The sequence below is a fragment of the Neoarius graeffei genome, chromosome 28 (assembly GCF_027579695.1).
Source record: "Neoarius graeffei isolate fNeoGra1 chromosome 28, fNeoGra1.pri, whole genome shotgun sequence".
Classification (NCBI taxonomy): domain Eukaryota; kingdom Metazoa; phylum Chordata; class Actinopteri; order Siluriformes; family Ariidae; genus Neoarius; species Neoarius graeffei.
In genome coordinates, this window is record NC_083596.1 from 4,944,193 (window position 1) to 4,959,284 (window position 15,092).

At 42.9% G+C, this 15,092-nt stretch overlaps 1 protein-coding gene across 1 annotated transcript in view; it reads left to right on the forward strand.

Annotated features, from left to right (window-relative positions):
* Positions 1 to 15,092, forward strand: part of LOC132875498 (astrotactin-2-like) — a 908,673-nt gene that overhangs the window by 416,476 nt on the left and 477,105 nt on the right. The window contains exon 5 of the mRNA XM_060912306.1: positions 12,381 to 12,482. Coding sequence (XP_060768289.1) covers positions 12,381 to 12,482 — 102 coding nt within the window. The remainder of the gene's footprint in view (positions 1 to 12,380; positions 12,483 to 15,092) is intronic.

A 15,092-nucleotide genomic window follows, 5' to 3' on the forward strand; every position in this document is an offset into this window, starting at 1 on the left:
CTTTATGTTTATTAAATAAGTCAGTTCTTCATGTCTTAAAGTAATGATGGATGCAGTTTCCCTTTATTTAGTTGTTCGGTTCTTGATGTAATACTGTATGGATTACTACAGTTGCGGATGGAATAGGGCTATTTTATTATTTGTATTGTTATTATTTACTATTTACTGTTTGATCTGAAGCACATTAAGAAGGAAAGAAACTCATCCACTAATTACCTTTTGACAAGGCACACCTCTTAATTGAAGAGTATTCCAGGTGACGACCTCATGAAGCTGGTTAAGATAATGCCAAGAGTGTGCAAAGCATCATTAAGGGAAACACTGGATACTTTCAAGAATCTAAAATATCAAACAGATTTTGTTTCACACTTTTTTTGTTTACCATATACAGTAATTCCTGATATGTTCCAGAAGTTATTTCACAGTTTTGATGTCTTCAGTGTTGTTCTACAATGTAGAAAAGACAAAATATAGAAAAACCTATGAATGAGTAGAGTAGGGGTGTACAAACTTTTGACTGGTCCTGTATATGTTAGAGAAAATGTATTTGGAGACCTCAAACTGTGAAGGCATATTAGGGCTATCGTAGGTAAAAAGCAAATGGAGGTGAGGGAGGGGGATGATATTTAAAAAAAAAAAAAAAAAACCTTTCAGTTTCTGAAATTAAAGGCAAAATTTACAAGAAAAAAAATCAGAAATTATCTGAGATTATCAAGCCATTCATCTCATCTCATCTCATTATCTGTAGCCGCTTTATCCTGTTCTACAGGGTCGCGGGCGAGCTGGATCCTATCCCAGCTGACTACGGGCGAAAGGCGGGGTTCACCCTGGACAAGTCGCCAGGTCATCACAGGGCTGACACATAGACACAGACAACCATTCACACTCACATTCACACCTACGCTCAATTTAGAGTCACCAGTTAACCTAACCTGCATGTCTTTGGACTGTGGGGGAAACCGGAGCACCCGGAGGAAACCCACGCGGACACGGGGAGAACATGCAAACTCCGCACAGAAAGGCCCTCGCCGGCCACGGGGCTCGAACCCGGACCTTCTTGCTGTGAGGCGACAGCGCTAACCACTACATCACCGTGCCGCCTCAAGCCATTCATTTGTGAGAAAAAAAAAATAAGAAATTCCAAGATTAAGAAGTCACAAAAAAAAAAAAAATCTGAAACAATCTCAGTCTCATGTTTCACAGGGTCCTGGCTGCAGTGCATTCTGGGAAATGTAGTTGAAAATCTCTCTGCACTTTATTCTTTTATCTTCCATGACTAAGAATGTAAGGCTGCATTTCCTATAACTCTTGGCTCAGCCATGGCATCTGTGGTGTGATTGCGTTGATCCGACCTTGCAAAGTGAAGTGATCTCGGTCTTTGACCAAAAAAAAAAGAATCCAAGTGTGGGCGGCACGGTGGTGTAGTGGTTATCACTGTCGCCTCACAGCAAGAAGGTCCGGGTTCGAGCCCCGTGGCCAGCGAGGGCCTTTCTGTGCGGAGTTTGCATGTTCTCCCCGTGTCCCCGTGGGTTTCCTCCGGGTGCTCCGGTTTCCCCCACAGTCCAAAGACATGCAGGTTAGGTTAACTGGTGACTCTAAATTGAGCGTAGGTGTGAATGTGAGTGTGAATGGTTGTCTGTGTCTATGTGTCAGCCCTGTGATGACCTGGCGACTTGTCCAGGGTGTACCCCGCCTTTCGCCCGTAGTCAGCTGGGATAGGCTCCAGCTTGCCTGCGACCCTGTAGAACAGGATAAAGCGGCTAGAGATAATGAGATGAGAAATCCAAGTGGTTTTTTTTTCTCCCCTTTTAAAGTTGTGACATTTTTAATCTCAGAATGTCTAAGTTTATTTTCTCACAAATGTCTGACTATAATTTCAGGGAAGATCTGAGGGATTTTTGGTTTATTTTGTTTTTTCTTGTAAATTTCCTACTTTATTCTCAGAAATTCTTAGTTTTTTAGTTTAGGGGTCTCTCTCTCTCTCTCTCTCTTTCAAAATATTACCCCCTCACTCTGTTTTTTTTTTTTGCTTTTTTCCCCCCCTACAATGGTCCTGATACACAATCATATCAAACACCCCAAGTGTGGAAAATAAAAATATTAATGAAATATAAGTTATGGAATTATTGGGAAATAGAAATACAGTAATTAGTTAACAACAAATGTACAGTGTACAGGGTGTTTTAATTTATGCACATGATAATTTACTTTTGTACTTAAATCCGGCAAGGGTACATAAGCGAATGTTAGAATGTTGATATTAATAAAACTGGTAGAGATATATATCATGCTTTAAAATGTAAATAAATAAACACATCATCAAATATGATTTGACTAAGAGTGCCAAAACTTTTACATATAACTATATGCTGTGAAAAATATTGACTTCTGTCCTTGTAGGTTTGTGTGAGAGAAATGAGATGAATTCATTAGTTGCAGGCCAAGAGGTGCGTTTGACTAATGCCGCTTTTCCACTACCAACGCGGCTGAGTCGGGCTGAGCCGTGCCGTGCTGAGTTGGGCTGAGTCGAGCTGAGCGGGGCTGTTGGAGTTGCATTTCGACTACCACCGCACTGAACCGTGCTGGCTGGAAGTGGGTGGACACATTGGGCGGAGTTAGCGAAAGTGGGTGGACGTCACGTGATGTCATTAAGCGGCGCAAACAGTGACATCAGTGACCTTTTAAGCGGTAGTCTCATGACCCGGATAGTAAACAATAAACATGGAGGACATGGAGTCATTAGTGTTGCTGGTCTTGGTGCTGTGGCTTGTTGTCACCGACAACGCCAACAGATACTGGCAAGAGCGTATAGATGAGGCGAGGCGCATAAGGCTTCAGAAATTCTCGTAATTCATAATTCTTCTTCTTCCAGGTTTACGGTGTTTACAGATCCCAGCGCGCTCGCGGGGCGTGTATGGGCATGTGAGAACACTCCTCCTCACCAATCAGTGCACAGGGGAGTGTCTCCTCACGCCCCTAGCCTCACTCAGCTCGGTTTGGCTCGCTTCAGCCCCACTCCAAAACCGTGCGAGTTTTGGGGGCTGAGTAAGGCTGAAGCGAGCTGAGTCGTGCTGTTCTGAGGTAGTCGAAACGCGAGCCGTGTCGGGCTGAAGTGAGCTGAAAAAGGGTAGTGGAAAAGGGCCATAAGTGAAAGAATGGGGAGGTGGGGGGTCAAAACTTTTGTTCGTGCTTGAAAGCAGCAAACAGGATGCAGCAGCAGCACTTGGTGCCGATACATTATCCTCTCCAGAGAGCCGGGATCTTAAGGCTAGTGTCCTTCTGACGCTTCCTGTGCTAATCATACGAGCAGGATACCGTCCGGCCTGTGTTACTCACACAATTAAACAATTAAAGCTTTTATAGAGTCTGCGTTCGTCGGGGGAGGGGGGACTAAATTGAAATTTCCTTTTTGCTAATGGAAGAAGATGGACAGAAGCGGTGTGGGATTTGAAAGCTTGAGCTGAGTGCATTATAAAGCGTTTAGAGAGCTTGATGTCTCCCACTGTGTAAAAATGGATCTCGGCGCCACCTATTCTTTTGAGAGGGTACAAGAGGCACTTAAGCGGCTTTTTCTCCAGCAGTTAGCACATCACTAAATGTTTTAGCAGTCCATTGAGAAGCATTGACTCCCTGCTCAGTATTCTACTAGTTTGCTATTAGATTGCTAAAGTGATTTTTATAAAAAAAATAGTCCGCAGTACGTGTGTTTGTAAATTATTGTTGAAATACTGGAGCTCAGGGAGTTCAATTTCAATTCAATTCCTTTGAATCAATAAGGATTCCACCAGGTGACATTGTCGAAATGTAGAGACACGAACCTCTATCCGAACCGTGATTTTTAGAGACTTAACAAATATGCAAAACAAATGTGTAATCTAGGCTACGTTCACACTGCAGGCTGAAGTGACTCAAATCCGATCTTTTCGCCCATATGTGACCTGTATCCGATCTTTTATTGACAATATGAACGACACAGATCCGATTTTTTCAAATCCGACCCAGGCCGTTTGGATATGTGGTCCTAATTCCGATTCCTATCCGCTCTTTTCATGCGACTTCAGTCTGAACCGCCAGGTCGCATTCATCCGACTTACACGTCATCAACAAGCCACAAACGTCACTATTCTGCGCTGAAGTAGGCGGCGGGTCTCTCAAAAAAGTTACAACAACATGGCGCATAATCACGGGCGCAGATAGAGGGGGGGACTCGTCCCACCCAGATTTAAATTCACCTCGTTCGGTCTCCCCCACTTATAGGGAGGAAAAAACGTCTATGCTGTCTTTCTTTGCATAAGGCAAACCTCACGGAAAAATCAAAAGACTAATTACCATTCGGTTTATTGAGGTGCACAGCAGTACAGACATAGTTGCAACAACTCACATAAAACAAAGACTGATATTCGGTTGGTTGAGCTGCGCAGACTGCACAGGTTGCGAGCTCGAGCTTGGTTGCTATGGTTACTAACAACAAGTTTGACAGGCATATCGGGGTTGGGGTTGGTTTGCTGGCAGCTTTGTCCCCCCCAGTTTTTTGTCCCTCCCAGTTCAAAAAACGTATCTGCGCCCCTGCGCATGACATCAGTGCGAGGGACGCTTCGGGCTGTGAAGGTTCTGAATCTTCTCAATGGAAGGACGCAGAGGTTAGGGAGCTGATTTCCATTTGGGGGGATGCAGCTATTCAAGCTACATTGGATGAGTCATACCGCAACCAGGCGGTTTTACTTCCGTAAACACTGGCCATGCTCACTGCGTGTGACGTCGTCGTATCCTGCAATGCGCATGCGGAACACTTTTAGGTCGCTTTTCGTTCATACTGAGGATCACATACAAGTTGCATATATTTGTTAATGTGAACGACCTCACAAAAAAATCGGATTTCACAGAAAAATCGGAATTGAGCATTAAGCCTTGCAGTGTGAACGTAGCGCTAGTGATCCAGCTCTTTTCGGTTTATTTAACTCGGGTCATTACAGTGATTCAGATGATTTGACTCGGCTCTCTGGCACTTTTCAGTGAGTCAAAATATTTGACTCGGATCATATAACTCGGATGATATGACTCAGCTCTCTGGTTCTTTTCGCTGAGTCAGATTATTTAACTTGATCATTTGATTCAACTGTGTTTTTTTTTTTCTTCACACTGAGTCAGATCATTCAACTCAGATCGTTTGACTCAGCTTCCTGGTTCTTTTCAGTGGCTCAGAATATTGACTCGGATCATATAACTCAGATAATTTGACTCAGCTCTCTGATTCTTTTTTTGTGAGTGAGGTTATTTGATTCAGATCATTTGAATCAGCTTACCAGCTCTTTTCAGCGAGTCAGATCATATGACTAAGATAATTTGACTCAGCTCTCCAGGTCATTACAGTGAGTCAGATCATTTACCTCAGATTATTCAACTCCGCTCTCTGCCACTTTTTGAGTGAGTCGCATCATTCATATCGGATCATGTAACTCATGTTATTTGACTCAGCTCTCTGGTTCTTTTCAGTGAGTCAGATCATTTGATTCATATCATTTGAATTGGCTCTTTTCAATGAGTCAGATTATTTGATTCAGATCATTTGACTGAGTTCTCTGGCACTTTTCGGTGAGTCAGAATATTTGACTCAGATCATACAACTCTGATGATTTGACTCAGCTCTCTGGTTCTTTTCACTGAGTAAGATCATATTACTTGTATTGTTTGACTCAGTTCTCTGACACTTTTCAGTGAGTCAAATTCATTTGACTCAGATTGTTTGACTCCGGTCTCTGGTTCTTTTTGGCGAGTGAGATTATTTGATTCATATCATATGAATCAGCTCTCCAGCTCTTTTCAGTAAGTCAGATCATTTGACTCAGCTCTCTGGCACTTTTCAGTGAGGCAGATCATTTGACTCAGGTCTCCAGCTCTTTTGGCGAGTCAGATAATTTACCTCAGATTATTCAACTCTGCTCCCTGCCAATTTTCAGTGAGTCAGATCATTTGACTCAGCTCTCTGAGACTTTTCATTGGGTCAAAATATTTGATTCATATCATTTGAATTGGCTCTTTTCAACGAGTCAGATCATTTGACTCAGCCTTCTGGCACTTTTCAGTGGGTCAAAGCATTTGACTCTGATCATATAACTCATATGATTTACTTCAGTTCTCTGGTTCTTTTCAGTGAGTCAGATCATTTGATTCATGTCATTTGACTCAGCCTTCTGGCACTTTTCAGTGGGTCAGAACATTTGACCCGGATCATATGACTCATATGATTTGACTCAGTTCTCTGGTTCTTTTCAGTGAGTCAGATCATTTGATTCATGTCATTTGAATTGGCTCTTTTCAACGAGTCAGATCATTTCACTCAGCCTTCTGGCACTTTTCAGTGGGTCAGAACATTTGATGCGGATCATATAACTCAAATTATTTGACTCAGCTCTCTGGTTCTTTTCAGCGAGTCACATTTGATTCCTATCATTTGACTCAGCTCTCCAGCTCCTTTCACTGAGTCAGTTCATTTAACTCAGATTGTTTTACTCAGCTCTTTGGCCATTTTCAGTGAGCAATAAAGCAATGATCCATTACTTCCATACATCATTGCCCATCCCATCCATAGTTTGCTTATCTGGGCTTGCATTGTGCAGCTTATCTTCTCAACTGGATACAGAAGTATTATGCATCCATAATGTCTTTAACTGAACACCTGGTGGCTTATACCTTTGTTGCAAAATTTATTTTATAACAGCTGTCAAGCCCGGCATAAACATCCTGAGCTGAATAGTAAAGTCTTTCGGCGACAGCAGACACGTGGACGAGTTGGAATTTCATTGGCTTTCCACATGGAGGAGCCGATCAGATTGCAACGTGTCTCTGCTGTTGTGTACTTGAGTATATTTTACTCTGAAAATCTCATTGTGTCACAGTGGTATGAAAGAAACAAACTTTTGAACACTGCAACACAATGTGCTTTCCCATGGAGTCAAAACAGTTCATGGAATCTCATCTTTAAAAGCTATTGGAGAGTTAGTGGTGAGCTCATCTCATCCCCAGACTCTCTGCCAACGGCTCATAGAGTGTCTGATATCTCATACATCTGGTAATCTTTTCTGGCTACAAGCTTCAGAATCTTGCGTAAAGGGTGAGGTTGGAAACCACTGTTGAATGTGTGTGACCTTTGAACCCTCAGGCTGCACTGCCTGAGAAACCATCATGCTAATAAGACAAGTATAGCTACATGGGCTCGGAAAGAAGAAGAAACCTTTATTTTTCACACGTACACTCAAGCACAGCAAAATTCCTCCTCTGCATTTAACCCATATGAAGCAGTGAACACATACCCAGAGCAGTGGGCAGCTATGCTACAGCACCTGGGGGTTCGGTGCCTTGCTCAAGGGCGCTTCAGCCATGATACAAAGGGAGGGGCAAGTGCTATTCATTCACTCAACTCTTTTACATTTTCCCTGCCGGTAACAGGAATTGAACCAGCGACCCTTTGGGCCCCATGCTTGCTTCTTTAACCTTCAGGCCATGGCTGCCCTGAAGTACTGCCCCGGGAGTACTTTGGAAAACCGTTGTCACTTAACACAGTCCACCGCTGCATCCAGAAATGCAACATAAAACTCTATTACGCAAGAGGAAGCCATGGCTTAATGGGACCAAACAGTCACTGGTTTGATTCCCTGGACCAGCAGGAATGGCTGAAGTGCCCTTGAGCAAGGCATCTAACCCCTAACTGCTCCCTGGGCTGCTCTGGGTATGTTGTACATCGCTCTGGATAAGATAAAAGTGTCTGCTAAATGCCTGTAATGTAATATAATGTAGAATCTGATTGGTTCTGTTCTCCGGTTTCCTGTGTTTAATTTTTTCTCAGTGGTTTTAAATACATTAGTAGCAAGTACAGTAGATGTGGTTGGTCTGTCTGTGTGAAAGTAGGATATTTTTATTTCCAAAAGGTACCAGATTCTTTCCTGAATGCTGAATCTGGATTGCAGGACTAATGACAGCACTTTCATCAGCCTGCTTCAAGGCTTTCAGTTATTGCTTTCAGAATAAGATGTTTAGTAAGTTTTCAATGTATACCGCCTGAACCCATGATTATTTTCTGTGCATACGTTGTGTAAATTATTAAAGACGTGTGTTACCATGCTGTACGGTGAAACATATTTGTTCTCCACACTGATTACCGCTTCAGTGGTCATGTCCTATAAATCCTTACCATACCCAAAACGTCACAACGCAGGCTGTGCTACATGTTGTTGACGTTGCTGTTACGTTTCTTGAACTTAGATTCGTGCTAATATTCTATAACGTGAATATAAACATGACCAAAATCCAATCTCCCAACAAATAGCGTCCAGAATGACTTTCTATGGTTGACCACATCAAAGTATTTAACCGTCGAAGACCAGAAACAGGGCGCAAGGTCAGGTACAGAAGCCATTGGAGTTATTAACGGCTGAATTATTTCCTGTTCTCGTTCCATGGATGAAATGCTTTCTGCTTTTCTTTCATTCTCGATCCAGGCAATAGAGTTCGTTTCATCAGTTTTTTCGCCCTCTCATAGCGCTTCGTTGAACTTTCTCCTACTCTCTTTCTATTCTTTGCGCTTCACCATCCATTTGATCTGCTGCCTGATTTCTCTGTACTCTGGCCGCTCGAGTGGGCGAGCACCGACCGAAGAACCAATCGAGTGAAACGCCTCTTTTAATTTCCCTGCGCTCGATAATCCAGCAGGGCTTGAAAGAAAAAAGAAAAGGCACTCCATCCATCACTTCCGTCCTGTATGGTATTTATTTATTTATTTATTTATTTCCCTTCAAATATAATTAATTAATTTTCAGGATTGCCTGAAGAACTTGGTCGGTCTATCTACCTCTATCTATCTATCTATCTATCTATCTATCTATCTATCTATCTATCTATCTATCTATCTATTGTTTTTTCATCTTTTTTTTCTTTAGCATCAGCACTTTTGATGTATCAGTGTAAGAAGTACAAACTGACTAGCATGACTAGCATAATATGAGCCAAAAAAATATTATATCTAGTTAGCGAGTCAGGTCAAACTGGGACACACTTTAAATGAACCAACAGAAATGTTGTTGTTCTTATTGTTGTTTTTCTTTTCTTTTAATTGGCCACATTAAACCAGACTAGACCTCATAAGATGTTCATGGATGTATCCGTTCAGTTGCTGCTCACTGCGCCTTGAAAGAAAAAGTAGTATCACATCACCTGCTGCATTATTTTTGTATGCAAAAGTTTGCATCCCTTCTGATTTCTGATTGTAAAATGAGAACTAGACAGAGACTGTGACTAAAGTCACAGTAATTTGCGCTAGCTGTTACAAACCGGGACGTTTAGTCCCCGTACCCTGTGGATCATTCCGGATCAGTGATCCAGATCAGCACCAAAAGTCATAGCAATGTAATTCAGCCCAGAGGTATTTTTCATGTGAAATCTGGTTCTGATTGGTTGAAAACTGAGGGAGGAATAGTGTTCTAAAAAATGTTAGGATGATAATAATAATAATAGGCGGCACGGTGGTGTAGTGGTTAGCGCTGTCGCCTCACAGCAAGAAGGTCCGGGTTCAAGCCCCGTGGCCGGCGAGGGCCTTTCTGTGTGGAGTTTGCATGTTCTCCCCGTGTCCGCGTGGGTTTCCTCCAGGTGCTCCGGTTTCCCCCACAGTCCAAAGACATGCAGGTTAGGTTAACTGGTGACTCTAAATTGAGCGTAGGTGTGAATGTGAGTGTGAATGGTTGTCTGTGTCTATGTGTCAGCCCTGTGATGACCTGGCGACTTGTCCAGGGTGTACCCCGCCTTTCGCCCGTAGTCAGCTGGGATAGGCTCCAGCTCGCCCGCGACCCTGTAGAACAGGATAAAGTGGCTACAGATAATGAGATGAGATGAGATGAGATAATAATAATAAAGTAGAAAAATCCTGAGTGAGAGTAACAATTTTCACCAGCACTGCTAGCGCAAATTAAATATATCGCAACACAAGGCAACAACCCAAAAACTTAAAGCAATATGCAAAACAAACTTTTGTAGTGATAGAACTGTATATTTTTCCATGATTAATCTTACCATTAACACTAATTACCATTAACTAAAACCAGACACATTAACCCCTTCAGTGCCCTTGGACGAATCACGTACGTCATGAAATCTTTTACCGCTGTGCCTTATGATGTACACTACTCGTCATAAACACCTCCTTTTATGTACCTTACATGGCACATTACTTTTACTTCATATGAATTACAGTCAATGACTAAAACATTCTTCCGTCATAAAGCACAGCGGTAAAAGATTTCATGACGTACGCGACTCGTCCAAGGGCATTGAAGGGGTTAAATGTCAGGTTATTAAAGGTGGTTCATGGTTCCTTCATTCTGTTCTAAGGGCATACATACTTTTGCACTCACCTATATCTAATTTGTATGAAGCATAAAATTATTTTCTTCTTGCAAAATAAAAACAGCAGATGAGCCCTTTTTCAATTTTTCAAGTTGATTTTTTTTTTTCCAGCACATTTGATTTCGCGAATATAACATTAGAGCAGTATACAGTTAACATCAGGGCTGTGACGAGCTTCTCGGCTCACTTCAGCTGAAGTGGGCTTGGAGAGGAGTCCTGGTCCCTGGGGCAGACCTCGGGGAAAAACAAATGGCTGCAAGTGACATTCAAACCCTCAGCCATGACCTTCCTGTGGCACTACTTTAAAGTCGAGACTTTTATTTTTTGTCTCCTCAAGGATTCCTGATGCTGTGCTGTGCTGACTGCAAACATCCTTCTGACATCTGAAGTCTGGAGACACTGAGCTGAGGCAGTACGACTCGCATCGTAAAAAGATATGTGATAGTAATCGGAGCGCGATGTGTTTTATTTTTATATGAACTCCAACCCCGCCTCTAACCTGAATTTTAATCAGGAGGCCATTTTAAAAAATGACAGTGCGTTAATGTGACAGTGCGGGAGATTTTTAATAAGAGTAGCGATACACAGCGATAGGAGGCTGAGTGACTGTTGGCAAAGGAAAGGGGCGGAGCCAAGTGATGCACTACTGAAACGAGAAGTGAAAAGGCGGGGCTACCAGTAGGAAAATTGGAACGCGAGGCACAATTACTATGATTCATTCCAGCCACTTTTACAGTGTATTTGTTCATAGATCGAACACCTGGACTTTCTTCTGTCCCCTGTCCAATCCCATCGTGCTCATTTCTTTCATGTCCTCCTGCTTGTCCTCTTTCCTGCCCTCTGTCCACTCTTCTGTTCTCTCATGACTCATTTGTTGTGTCCTTTCCTGTCCTCTTTGCTCTGTCCTTTAATACCCCTTCTGTTCTCCTCGTTTATCCCTTCTTCTCTTTTTGCATGTCCTTTTGTCTGTCCGGGACTTGTCCCATCCCCTTTTCTGTTCCATTCCATTCCTATCTTCTGTTCTATTCTTCTTTTTTCCATCTTGTTCTCTGTCCGGTCCTTTCTTTCTTCTCCTCACTTCTCTCTTGTCCTTCTTCATGCCATTTGACCTATCTTCTGCTCTTCTGCTCTCCTGATTGTCCTCTATCTTGTCCTTCCTTCTGCCTTTTCCTTTCCTGTGCCCTGTCAGTCCTATTAAGGGGTGTGGCCTTTAACACTGTCCGTCCTTGAGGAGTGAAGGACGCACAGCCTCAATCAGTCAATCCTAGTGCAGGGGGCGTGGCCTTTGATTCTGACAGTCCCATTGAGGGAGGCGTGGTCTCTGTCTGTAAGTCCCTTTGAAAGGGAATGGCATGTGTCAGTCAGTCAGTCAGTCAGTTCTAGTGAAGAGGTGTGGCTTTTGTGTCTGTCAGTCACAGTGAAGGGGGCGTGGCCTCTGTCTGTATGCTGAGTGAAGGTGTGGAATCATAAATTCTTCCCTGGATCAAGATCAAGATCAAGACAGCGCTTAATCAGTGGACCATTAGCTGCTTTAAATCTGTCTTTCATACAGCTTGCTATTGATTTTGGGTTCAGATGTGAATCGTATCGTCTCAGAAGGAGAGATACAAAACCAGATGGCATTGATTTTCAGGAGATAAGTTTTTTATTTATTTGTTTGTTTTTTTGTTTCTTCAAAGTATGACTTCATTTTGTGGATCGCTGACCTGTAATATGAAATGCATTTAGTTTCATAAAAATCCTGGAGGTCTTTCTCGCCCCTTGATTTCCAGATGGTGACAGAAAGAGTGAAAACGAGTCTCGAGCTCCTCATTGTGACCTGAACATTTAGGCACTCGTTCGGCAAATCTTCATCTCTGAACTGAGAGTGTTAAAAGCCTGACAGCTTTCAGTTTTATTGCAAGATGCCATCCAGCACAATGCCGTCTGCCCTAACTGACCCCTGATCTCTCTCTCTCTCTCTCTCTCTCTCTCTCTCTCCCAACCAGGTGGTATGTTTGGCCACGAGGAGTGTTCAGGCTCTGATGCGGATGATGAGAGTCAGCTGAAATTTTACACAGAGCACCGCATCGGCCGACGCCGCGGTAAAGGTAGCCTCACATTTATGACACATTTATTGCATCCCTCCTCCTCCCCCATCATCATCAGTTTGACCCGGGAGCAGATTATTAACTCAAAAATATGGTCCATAATCTGTTTCCGACATTAATGACATCATCGTATTGACACTGACTTCAGTTTTATTATTGCAAGTCAGGGTTTAAAGCTGTTAAGTGAAGTAGTTACAGCATTTTTGTCACTTTCAGAAAGAGTTCTCATAAAAAAAAAAAGGACAAGCTATATGAGATGGTTCTTGGATATTAAAGTGGCAGCATTTTACACACACAAAAAAAGGCAGATTGATGTCACATCAACAGCGCCTGCTTTCCTCTAAAATATCATCAAATATGAATGTAATGGGATAAAATGAGCTACTCATAAGAATAACACACCGCTGTGTACACACACCACCAAATTTTCAGCTGCATGAAGCATTTTACAGTCGTTCTCATCTCATCTCATTATCTCTAGCCGCTTTATCCTTCTACAGAGTCGCAGGCAAGCTGGAGCCCATCCCAGCTGACTACGGGTGAAAGGCGGGGTACACCCTGGACAAGTCACCAGGTCATCACAGGGCTGACACATAGACACAGACAACCATTCACACTCACACCTACGCTCAATTTAGAGTCACCAGTTAACCTAACCTGCATGTCTTTGGGGGAAACTGGAGCACCCAGAGGAAACCCACGCGAACACGGGGAGAGCATGCAAACTCCACACAGAAAGGCCCTCGCCGGCCACGGGGCTCGGAACCGGACCTTCTTGCTGTGAGGCGACAGCGCTAACCACTACACCACCGTGCCACCCACAGTCGTTCTCGTTTTCAGTATTTATTTGACTGTTCTCTCAGTTAATACCAACTGGTGAGAGCTTTCTCTGATTAGTAATAATTTAAGATGTTATGTTGATTGGGACATAATATAAAAAATAATTAGTGCTGTCAAAAATGTCGCGTTATTAACGGGTTAACTTGACTCAATTTTAACGGCGATAATTTTTTAATCGTGAGATTAACGCTCTGTGGCATGATGTAGGTTTTTCATAAGCTTTTGAAACTGCCAGGAACTTGGAACAGAGACTTTGGTTAGAAAACCGATAGCAGCTAGACTGTAATGCCACGCCCCGCACAGCCAGAGTCCTCTGCCCCCCCCCAAGAACCAGCGCGGGCAGGGCGCGCTAGTAGAGATGGGAGATGGGCTTTATGGCTCTTTGATGGGATCCGCATCTTTGTGATCCGTTCTTTGAAAAGAGCCGTTCAAAAGACTGGCTCATTTGGCTCTTTTTACATATTTATTCAGTTTTAAGAAGACAGCGTCTAAAGAAGCCAGATCCCTCTGAACTGTAAACTCAATGCTATCACAGAAATCCTTCCTGTAATATGCAAATTTGGCCGCCTCTGATTGGACAGCGCGACGCATCAACAGGCAGAAAGTGTAAAAGTACAAAATGTGTTAAGTGAGCTGAAACAGTAAAGATCAGATTCAGTGCAATATTTATCAATGAACAACTTAAACTTAATATAATAGTGTACTTTATATTATAATCAAGCATGTCAAGCCTACCGTCACTGTGTAACCTGTCTCTCTTTAGTTGTAGACTAACTCAAACAGTAGATCATTTCACTCATGGTTCTCTCGCTAGCCCTGCGCCGGTGCTCGGCTTAGGTTTCACTTTGCAGTGGCTGTGTCAAGACGTGTTATGCTTTGCAATAAAAAAAAAAAAAACATTGGTGCAAAGCAAGCCCATTCACGTTTTTATGCTGATAAGAGAATTACAATGTTTTTTTATGTGACAAAAATGTGCGATTAAATTGCGATTAATCGCGAGTTAACTATGACAGTCGCGACATTAATCGCGATTAAATATTTTAATCGCTTGACAGCACTAAAAATAATATTTACAGCATTAAATCAACATACTGACAGGGATCAGAAAACTGTATTAATTAGATAGATAGATAGATAGATAGATAGATAGATAGATAGATAGATAGATAGATAGATAGATAGATAGATAGATAGATAGATCGATCCAGTTTATTGCAATGTGAGAATGAGCGGAAAATATTTCTTGAAAAATAATAATAATATCCATTCATCCATCCATCCATCCATCCATTTTCTTCCGCTTATCCATGGCCTCAGACTTGAAGGTGCTGACTCTCCTCCCAGCTGCTTCACTCTCAGCTGCAAACCGTCCCAGTGCTCGCTGAAGGTCACGCTCTGAAGAAGCCAACAGAACCACATCATCTGGAAAAAGCAGAGATGCAATTCTGAGGTTCCCAAACCGGACACCCTCCTCACTCCGGGTGCGCCTTGAGATCCCATTCATGAATACCACAAACAGGATCGGTGAAAAGGGGCAGCCTTGGTGGAGTCCAACACCTGCCAGAAACATGTTTGTCTTTGTGCTGAGAATTCAGACACAGCTCACACTTTGGTTGTACAAGGACCGGATGGCTCGTAGCAACAGCCCCGATACCTCACACTCCCGCAGTGCCCCCCACAAGCGCCCCCAGGGGACACAGCCGTAAGCCTTTTCCAAATCTACAAAACACATGTAGACTGGCTGGTCATACTCCCTTGAACCCCCTCAAC